Raw genomic sequence first — 11,165 nt, 5'->3', positions numbered from 1 at the left:
TGGATTAAGAGATTGCCACGTGGAAATTAAACGATATTTTTAAATTTAAAAAAGAAGCATCAATTTTGTCTCTAAATTTGTCACTTTCTTTTGATTTTGATCTTAAGTTTTCAATTTCATCAACTTGGGTTAGAAATTTTAACCTTAGTTCAATTTTAACTAAATCACATACTAATTTTAACCAAAAAAAAAAATAAAATTCTTCTTAAACACATCAATTTCAATCAAACAAAGTTTTACGCGAAAATAAATATAACTAACGCACAAACAAACCATTAAATAATATTTTCAATATTTATGAATTTTATAAAAATATGGATCATTGTTTTAAATAGTAAAACTTATGGAAATATTTTTAAATATAGTAAAATATCATTATCTATCAATATCTATAGATAACAACATTTTATTATATTTATAAATAACTTGTTCATTTTTCTATATTTGAAAACATCCCTAAATAATAGCTATAATATTATTTTTCTCTAAAAAAAATGATCAATTATATATGGCATGTAAATTTTATAATTCATTAAATCCATATTAGAAAGGGGGATTTTCAAAAATAGAAAAACAAGGGAAACTATTCATACAAAATAACAAAATTTAATTTTCTTTTATTGAGGTTGATAAAAGTCTATCGATGTTTATTTTGTTTTTTTTTTTTTGTTAGTTACATAAATATGAAAATTTTGATATTAAAGAAGACATTTCTAACAATATTTGGAGGTGATAACTTATATGAATGATAATATTGCAACAATTTTTCATTTTTAAGGTTAAAGTTGCAACAATGGCTTAAATTTAGGATTAAATTTGTTGAAATTAAAGAATTAATAACTTGACAAGTTTAAGATGAAAATTGATTTTTCTCACTCTATTTTTTTTTCTTAAAATAAAAATGTCTCATCACGTGGCTGATCCGCTCACGTCACGTGACTCTCGCAGGCCCCACTCCCCCGCTTCTCAAGGGTTTATTATTCCTCTTATGCCCCGTCCCTCTCTAACCGTCTCTAAATTATTTGCAAATTATATATATTGTTTTAATTTTTACGAAAAACCTTGTAAAATTTTTGGGGTTCTCTGTGGGCCCCATTTGACCTCTTCTTTCTTTCTTTCTCCCTTAAAACGTTAAACCCCTTTCTCCATTTCCATTCTTCCCTATTTCTTCTTCTTCTTCTTCTAATTCTCTCTGTTCCAATGGCTGTTGACGTTCATTCCTCTGTTTCTCGAGAACCCATCTCTTTTCCTAATGGAGTTCATGATCCTCCTACAAACCCAGATGGAATCGATCATATTTCCACCATTTCTCAACTTCCATTGATCAATGATTCTGACAATCCCAAGCTCGCCGCTAAGCTTTCCATTTCGCCCCCTCTAGATGAAAATCAGACGAAGCTCTCTGATATCGAATCTCCTTCTTCTTCTTCTTCGTCGTCGTCGTTCGATACCGAGAAATTAGAGGATTCTACCCATCATAACGGTCATATTCCCATTCGTCCCCACCACGAATTGAAACCCAATAATGGCGAAATACGCGTATTGGAGCCTCATTCTCAACTTCCTAAACCCGAGGCCCCACCTGGGATTTCCATTTCCTCTGCTGATGAACCGCCGCCCAAACGGTCGCAGAGTTTGGCTGAGAATATCTCCGTCGACATGCCGTCGATTGGGAAGTTTATACGGGAGAGAAGCAATAGCTTATCGGCAGCGATTTTCAAGCGGATTTCGTCGCTTAAAGATGAAGAAAATGACGACGAGGATGACAACGGAAAGTCCCAAACCGGCGTCACCGAAATCAACCTCTCCGGTCTCAAAGTCGTGGTGAAACTGAAGAGCGATGAAGAGAGAGAGAGAGAATTAAAGGGAAGAATCAGCTTCTTCTCAAGGTCGAATTGCAGAGATTGTAAAGCGGTTAGAAGTTTCTTCAACGAAAAGGGATTGAGGTTTGTTGAGATAAACGTCGACGTTTTTCCTCTAAGAGAGAAAGAGCTGATGAAGAGGACGGGAAGTTCATTGGTGCCGCAGATTTTCTTCAACGAAAAGCTATTTGGGGGTCTCGTGGCGCTCAACTCCCTAAGAAACAGCGGCGAATTTGACCGGAGAATCAAAGATATGCTGAGCAATAAATGTCCCGACGACGCACCGGCTCCGCCAGTCTACGGTTTCGACGATCCAGATGAAGGATCGCCGGACCAACTACTGGAGATCGTGAAATTTCTGAGACAAAGATTGCCGATTCAGGACCGATTGATCAAGATGAAGATAGTCAAGAACTGCTTCTCCGGCAGCGAAATGGTGGAAGCGGTCATTCAGCGCCTTGACTGCGGCCGTAGAAAGGTATGCTCTGTTTTCTCCTTATGCCATTCAGAGTTCTGTATTCTGTTTTTTCTGACCGTTGGATGCAATTAAATATGACATACTTTTGACCCTGTTTTGAAATCCTACGGTCATTCGAACTTGCCATCTCATCGTTTTCTGTTCCGCGAAACATCTGATTATTTTTCAATTCAAAATTTCTTACTCCAAATTGTTTCCCTCATATTACATATATAAAATTGGAAATTTAGTTATTAGTTAAGGAATAAATAATTAAAGCTTAAATGTCCAAATCCTGACCCCCACTCCTTTCCTAAACTAAAATAGAATAAAAATTTAAATTTAGATGCAAAATCTTTCAAGTTTAGAGAATTTTTAGTATTATTACCTCTATTAAATGGCTTGTTATAGTAGGAACATTTAAAAGAAGATAAAACACAATAATACATTATTGAACAAAGTATCAAATAAATTGTGAATAGAATTTTTAATACTATCACTCCTTCTATTTATTACCAAATCAAACCTATTAATATTGACGATGATACTAAATTTAGAGTGATATGTTAGCTATACAAGAAATTATTGCAATGAAAAATTGTTTAGGCCTTGGATTTTGGGAGAGGACTTTGGTGAAAGATATCCCACGTGCCCATTAATGATGGGGGCAACTAACTAACAACAAGGTGAAATGATAAGATAAAGAAATTTGAAATTGAGAAAAATGGTTTTGTAAATTGTGGTAATTAATAGGTTGGCTCTTATCTTAAAAATGGATCTTATGATTATGGGAACTAATCTCATGTAGTTGCATTATTACTCCTATACTCCTATATTGCTATTTTTAATCTAATTTAATAACGTAGAGTAATAATGAAGAATTTATGGTACTTGTATTTGCATATACTTATTTCAGTTACATTTGTAATTTTTGTTATGAAATTAATGATTAAATCCCACGTCATTTTAAAATAACTAGTTTTTTTTTTTTTGGAATGATATAGATGGGATGCTTTTGCAAGAGGCTTTGGTTGTTAGGTTGAGGAAGAATGTATAGTATGATTGAGTTGAGTAATGATAGGGAGTGAGCGTTTGATATTCTGCTACGCTACATCTGTTTATATTTGATCTGAAAAACAAGCAATATAATATTAAACTTTAGCACAAATTTCAATGGGGGTATTAGAAAATGGTATTGTATTGTTGGTAGATGGAATTTGAATCTGATTTGTGACTGAATGAACAATATTATAGGCCGTTGAAATTGGAAAGCAGATGGCCCAGAAGCTCTTTATCCATCATGTTTTTGGGTAAAATCTCTCTCTCTCATTTTCTTACTTCGTGGTTAATGCGATTTCGTTTTTTATTTTTGATTTTTAAAAATTAAATTTATTTCTTCTCGATATTTTACATTCATTTGTATTTTTTTAAGTACAAGAATTAGATTTTTAGTCAAATTAAAAAATAAAAAAACCAAATTTTTAAAAACTATTTTTTTAGTTTTCAAAATTTGGCTTAATTTTTAAAACCATGGGTAAAAGTAGATAATAAATCAAGAAATTTAGAGATGGAAGAATTTATAAACTTAATTTTCAAAAACAAAAAACCAAATGATTAATAAACGAGATTTTAATTTTTGAAGTTAATTTTTTAGGTTAAATTACGAGTATGGTCTAAAAAGTTTGGATAAAGTTAAAATTTAGTTACCATAGTTTGATAAAATCTTATAAATAATCTATATGGTTTTATAAAATCTTCTCAAATAATTCTATCGTGAGGATTATTTATCAAGGTTCATCAAACTAGAGAGACTAAATTCTAATTTTTTTCAAACTATAAAGTCAAAATTGTAATTTAATCTATTTTTTAAGAACTTATTTTCTCTTATTTTATTATCACAATGATTCCTAGAGCAAAATAATTTAACCTTTGTTTTTGGTTAAATAAACTAAACTTTTGTGTCAATCAATAAGTTTTTAAACTTTAAAATATTTAATATACTTTTTTCTAAACTCTCAAAAAATATTTTAATTTTTTTTTTTGTGGTTTGTTTGAATGGTTCTAAATACTTAACAAATATATATATATATATAGAGAGAGAGAAATATTTTGTTAAACAAAATTGAAAAAACCATGGAAGCTCGACTAACTTCATATATTAAATTAGTAATGATAGTAAAATTTTATTATTCTTTGATAGAGTTTAATAGAAACTGATACTATTAATATTTATCAGTGATAGTTTGACATTTTTTCTATATGTGAAAACTTTCTTATATGTTTTCATTTAGAAACTTTTTTTTTTCAAGTGCCCTTAATGCAAGGTCAATATTTCTTATTGCAAAAAATACAAAACACATAAACTTTTAATTTTGTGTTTAATGTGTGAATTAAAAAAAAAGTACGGTCGAATGGATTAATGATTTATTGAATCTAAAGTTGAAAATGAAAAGACCTATTAGACTCTTTTTTAAGTCTAAAAATCTTATTTGACACAATATTGAAAGTTTGGAGATTTGTTATACAAATTTAAATGTTTTGAAAATCAAAGAAACACAAATTTAAAAGTTTAGAGAATTAAATAAGTTGATTCAATAACCTAGCACAACAAATAGAAGATTTGAGATTATATCTTATTTGATGTATAATTTGATTGTGATTAGGGAAAATGAATTTGAAGATGGGAATCATTTCTATAGATTCCTTGAGCATGGGCCATTTATAGCCCGGTGCTTCAATTTCAGGGGCTCGGTTAATGACAATGAGCCCAAGCCCGCAGCCATTGTTGCACAAAAACTAGCCAAGATCATGTCCGCCATTTTAGAATCTTATGCCTCTGAAGATCTCCAACGTGTTGATTATCTCACCATTAGCAACACTGAAGAATTTCGAAGGTACAATTCTTTACAAATTTCCATATCTTTTTATGTTTATTTTCTCTCCCTATTTTGCATTAGCATTAAACAAAGAATTAAGAACTAACAAAACAAATTCTTTTCTATATTTGGCATTGTATTGCTATTCATTTCGAGCATTGATCAGTCTTGTGATGACCATAATTAATACTGGAACTAATTACTTTATTTGATTAATTTAGTTTTAATGGTAAATCATTTGCCAACTTTAAATTTGGTTTGATTTGGTTTGAGTTTGGTAATTTAACACTAATTCAATTAATAAATAAATTGTGAAAATTAATTATCATCAGATTTTAGATAATAAATGAATATAGATATAAAATAATTATATATGTTTTAAAAAAGGAATCTAGATTTAAACCTCATTATTTATTCATATACACATTAAACATAAAAATCAGATTTCATGTAATCAGCCTCCTCAATCATCTCATCTGTTCTCAAGTTTCCTTTTCTGCATACCATATGTTTCATTTGTCTAAATAAGCACAATTATGTTAGACATGAGGGCCTCATTGGTAACATTATTAGTTTTTTGTTTCTCGTTCTTTCATGAGATAATTATGCTGTTGAGCCAAAATTGAGGGCCAAATTGGACTTTGCCCAACTTCTTAAAACTTAAATTATTTTGACGGTTTGCGTGCATCATCATCGATGGAATTATCAAAACAATTTTATTGTACATAATTTGTTGGACTCTTGACTCTCGTCCTTGTTCTTTGCTGTCTCGTTTTCAATCTCACAACTCTTCTTATTTGTTTTCTTTTAATAAAAAAAAGAACAAGAAGAAGAATGAGTTGTAAGTGAAAATAGAGAGAGCGGAGAATGAGAAAACTTAAACAAGTCAACCGAATGAAAAACCATTATTTCTTTTTAAATAATAATAATAATAACAAATCTAGTTCTCTTTTCTCAAATTTTTTTCCTTTCCTTCGTTTTTATTTTGGAAAAGAGAAAAAAAAATCCAATGAGATTGTTGTTTTTCCCCTTCACCACTTCTAAAAATGCGTCCTTCCTTCTCAAACTTATGGAATGCAGGTACATAAATGTAATAGAAGACCTTCATCGCGTGAACCTCTTGGAACTGTCACATAATGAAAAGTTAGCTTTTTTCTTAAATCTTTACAATGCTATGGTGATTCATGGGTCGATAAGATTTGGACGACTAGAGGGTGTAATTGACAGAAAATCCTTCTTCTCCGACTTCCAATACTTAGTCGGCGGACACCCATATTCACTTGTAGCCATAAAAAATGGGATTCTCAGAGGCAATAGGAGGCCACCCTATTCCTTTGTCAAACCCTTCAGCAGTGCTGACAAGCGATTGGAGGTAAAGTTTATCTTATCATTTCAACTTTTGAGGATTATGATCTGTTTTCTTCTAACCTTCGGCTGATACCTATTCCATCTCTCTGATACTTTTGTTCTGATTCTGTTTCATTAGTTTAGATCCTTTGCTTTTTTGTTGAACCACTCCCTTTAGCACCATTTCCTTGTCTTTTCTAAACCTGATCATTTTTTATTTCATTAGATATCTGAAGGGAACTGCCCTAAATCCAAAATTTTAGTAGTTATTTTTATAATTCTTGACATTCATTCTCACTGGTGGGCTGAAAAAGGTCAATTCAATAGTTTGATGCAGTATTTAAGGAGGAAATGATATCACAGTAGTTCAATGTTCCCTTATAATATATTAGACAAAATCTAAATGCCTAAAATGGTGGATTATACTTGAAATTAAAATTACGATGAAAATTGAGACTTGAAACGATTTGACGGACTAGAAGATAGAGGAATATAATGGGATGGCATCTTTTAAAATTCATATTCTGAATATGATATACAAATGTCAGGTCGCGTTTGGGGAAGTGAATCCATTAATTCACTTTGGACTGTGCAATGGCACAAAGTCAAGCCCAAGAGTAAGATTCTATACTCCTCAAGGAGTCGAAGCAGAGCTAAGATGCGCCGCAAGAGAATTCTTCCAAAGTGGAGGAGTGGAGGTTGACTTGGACAAAAGAACTGTGTATCTCACTGGAATCATCAAGTGGTTTGTCACCAAACTCAATCTTTTACTTTCTTTTTTCTTTCTTTTTCTCTTCCATTGAGTTCCATCTCTATGAGTTTCAATTTAATTTTATCCCAAATCTTTTAGTTTATTTCAAATGAATCCTTATTAGAAGTCTTAATGCTAAAACTTTTCGTCGTAATGGACGTAGTTGAAACCTAAAAAGTACTGACACTTTAATTTAGCTAGTGTGTTCGTGTCTGAAATGTATCAAATATTTGGACATTTGGATACTTGTTGGATACGTATCAGACACTTGTAAACATACATAGAACCCTTGTTTAGTAGACTAAAAAGACACATATATGATAATAATAAAAACTTTTAGCGTAAAAAACACTAAACTAAGCTTTTTAAGCATATAAATGCATCAACCCATTTATTTTGATTTTTTTAGTATAAAAATGATATATATTTCTAAAAGAAAAATACTTGAGTGCATCTCATACAACACCTATCTTTGTGCATTACACCAAATTGTTCAATCATACTTTGTCATGTAGAAAACTCTTTTTATTTATTTATTTATTTTAAAATATTTTAATACTTTTTCTATATGATTGATGAAGGATGGATGGATAAAGATGAGTGCATCAATATTACATTTTCTAAAAATATATTTTTTTTTTTGCAAACGTATTCTTATCATGCATGTCTTAGTTTTTTAAAAAATAACGTATCCCTGTGTGTCCATGTCGCATGTCATATCTATATCTATACGTTATTAGATTGAAACTAACTATACATATGCTAGGAACATCTTGAATGATTTTATTCGATCGATTTTAGTCATGTTCTTAGACTAGGTATTTTCTTCTAATGTTTCAAAAGTATAATTACACCGAAAATTGCTGACACGAAAGGTAAAATCAAAAAGCAAGATTTAATGTTTTAGTTTAATAATAAATGGAGGTAGTATGAAAAATTATACGTGGTAGCATGATAAGTAATTGTTCCTATATTTGATGATGAAGGGCATGAAAAAAGAAAGAAGTAGTGATGGAAATTTGTTGGGTTGGGGTTGGATTGCAGGTTCAGTGTGGACTTTGGGCATGAGAAAGAAATATTAATGTGGATAATGAAGTTCTTGGATGCCAATAAAGCAGGTCTTTTGACACACCTTTTGGGAGATGGAGGTCCAGTCAACATAGCTTACCAGAACTATAATTGGACTATGAATTCTTCTTGATGTGATCACTTTAATTAATTTCTCCCAATTGCAAAGGACAAAAATATCCTCAAGGATTTTGTTTGTGGGCTTTGTCATTCCTTCATTGCCAACCATTATTGTAAATTAGTATTATAGCTTTCTTCTTCTTCTTTCTCAGCCACCCCTTTCCTAAGTTTTTCTCAGAAATCCCAATTTTTTTCTGGGAATATATGGGGTGTTGTTTTGTTGTTGGGGTTTGGGGATAGAGGGGTACAATGGGAATTGGAGATCTTCATTATTTACAAACCATTAATATATAAATTTATATATTACTTATGGGAATTCATTTGTTATTAATTTTTCGACAATTTATACCCTTGAATTTTGCGAGTGTATCAATTCAAACTATTTAAACCTTGAATTTTGAGGGTTATATCAATTTAGACCCTGAACTTTGGGCTATGTATGAATTTAAATCTCAAACTAATAATTGTATCAAATTGTATAAATTTAAGTCCTAAATTTTCCTATGTGTATCAATTTAAACCTTGTACTTTCATAAATATATCAATTTAAACCCAGAATTTTCATAAGTGTATCCAAATAAAACATAATGGATGGTTTAAATTGATACAAAGTATGAAAGTTCAGGATTTAAATTGATACAATTATTAGTTTGAGATTTAAATTGATACAATCCCAAAAGTTCAACATTTAAATTGATATAATTATAAGTTTAGGGTTTAAAATAATACAACTTTCAAAGTTCATAGGTAAATTTCAAGCTTATTTCATTTTGGTTTGATTTTCTTTTTAAATGTATGTTTTAATCTACAGACTATTATAATAGAGCTACAATGATTTTTGTCATTGCTTTGCTGTAATTTTCTTAAGGTAAGTACGTAGATAAAGTGTCTTGAAATGTGTTCTAATATGTTGACGTCCATGTATGTTGTCTAAGTCAAGTATAAAATTTAGAGATATTATGTCGCATTATAATAGTAGGAACAAAAATAGTTAATTTTTAGTCAAGGTTCATTAGTTAAAGTATTATATCCATATATAAAATTATAAAAAAATTATAAAAATATATCAATTTATAGCTTTAAACTTTTGGTTTTGTATCAAATTAAATCATAAACTAATAATTGTATTAATTTAAATCTTGAACTTTGGAGTTGTATCAATTTAAACTCCAAACTAATAATTGTATCAATCTAAACTCTGAACTATTATAACCGTATTAATTTAAACCCTAATCTTTCATAATTATATCAACTTAAACCTTCAATTATATTTTATTTGGATACACTTATGAAAGTTTTGGGTTTAAATTGATATATTTATGAAAGTTCTTAAATGGATACACTTAGAAAGATTCAGGGTTTAAATTCATACATATCCCAAAATTTAGGGTCTAAATTGATACAATCCAAAAAAATTTAAAATTTAAATTGATATAACTTCTAAAGTTTAAGGGTATAAATTAATATTTTTTCAAAAAATTATTATATACATGTGTACTAAAAGATTTTTTTTAGGTTAATTATAAAAAATACTCATCTATAAAATTCAAGTTTAGATTGACTTGTTAATTATTTATCAAGCTTAATATACTTCCAGAAAAAGAGCCAAGAGGAAGGACGAATCATTTTTTTTTTTCTCTTTTGTTTTGATTTTGTTTTTGTTTTTTTATTCCACTTTTTCTTATATTTGAACAATGATAATGTATGATTTTGATTCAGGGATGGTATATGATCATAGAATTTTAGTGTGTTGATGCTCATGTAGGCTCGTCCGATAATCATATATAAAGCAATTGTTAACTTGAGTTAACTCGATTGATTAATTTAGACATGTACCTTCGACTAAGAAGTTAATAGTTCAAATCTTCTAACTCCAAATATTGTTAAACTAAAAAATATATATACAAGCAATCGTTTATAAAAATAAAAAAATGAACTCAAATATCACTTTAAATCATTTCATTTTATATGATACTGCACTATACTATATCACTGATAAACATAATGTTAATCAATCAAGTAGTGATAGATATCTTTGAACATAAACCCATGTCGATGGGATAAATTGATGGACATTTTCAACTTTTCTCAAAATTGTATCATATTTACAAATATATTTTAGCTTAGGATAAATTTACCAAAGGAGAAGAAAGGTTGGCAGCCATCAACTTTTCTTCTCTTTTTGGTTAAAAAAAAATTATGAAACATAGCAAATGCAACATTGAAATTCTAAACTATAAAAACTACCTAAACTAATTGACTAGGATTAAATTGACTATAAATTGTGATTTAAATTTAGTCCATTTTAAATACAAAAAGCAGGGTATGAGTTCCATCCTCCAACATCGTTAAAGAACTATATGTCAATTAATCGTTGGATTATGCTCACTTCGGTTGATAATCCCTTCTAACAATTTAGTAATATACTTGTTGAGAGAGCCTAAGGCAAGATCCAAGCCTAAAGAAGAACAAAAGTCCGTATAAGAGTCTACATATCCCAAAAAGAAAAGACAAATCCTTGAATTTCCAGTCGACCAATTAAACTTGTGGAGATTCATATAAGAGAAATGATCGAGCTAAACTTTCCACTAACACTCTACAACTTCGAGGATGATACCTATTCTAGCACTGCCGGTATTGCACATATTCCTAAATAGAAGATAGAATATAAACGTTATAAATAA

At 29.9% G+C, this 11,165-nt stretch overlaps 1 protein-coding gene across 1 annotated transcript; it reads left to right on the top strand.

Annotated features, from left to right (window-relative positions):
- Positions 1–1,111: 1,111 nt before the first annotated feature.
- On the top strand, positions 1,112–8,797 carry LOC120092544. Its single transcript, XM_039050661.1, has 6 exons — positions 1,112–2,340; positions 3,574–3,629; positions 4,983–5,213; positions 6,276–6,567; positions 7,091–7,287; positions 8,338–8,797. Exons 1-6 carry the CDS (start codon positions 1,201–1,203, stop codon positions 8,492–8,494), a joined length of 2,073 nt encoding a protein of 690 aa, XP_038906589.1. The 5' UTR covers positions 1,112–1,200; the 3' UTR covers positions 8,495–8,797.
- Positions 8,798–11,165: the final 2,368 nt, after the last annotated feature.

This window comes from Benincasa hispida, chromosome 12 (genome assembly GCF_009727055.1).
Source record: "Benincasa hispida cultivar B227 chromosome 12, ASM972705v1, whole genome shotgun sequence".
NCBI classification, from domain to species: domain Eukaryota; kingdom Viridiplantae; phylum Streptophyta; class Magnoliopsida; order Cucurbitales; family Cucurbitaceae; genus Benincasa; species Benincasa hispida.
This window is presented reverse-complemented; position numbering and strand designations above follow the sequence as displayed.

What these genes read in the sequence shown, in the direction of transcription:
- LOC120092544 (XM_039050661.1), top strand. Translation starts at nt 1,201, where the DNA reads ATGGCTGTTGACGTTCATTCCTCTGTTTCTCGAGAACCCATCTCTTTT. An exon ending in TTTATCCATCATGTTTTTGG is followed by an intron (nt 3,630 to 4,982) that starts GTAAAATCTCTC and finishes GATTGTGATTAG; the next exon opens with GGAAAATGAATTTGAAGATG. An exon ending in AACACTGAAGAATTTCGAAG is followed by an intron (nt 5,214 to 6,275) that starts GTACAATTCTTT and finishes TATGGAATGCAG; the next exon opens with GTACATAAATGTAATAGAAG.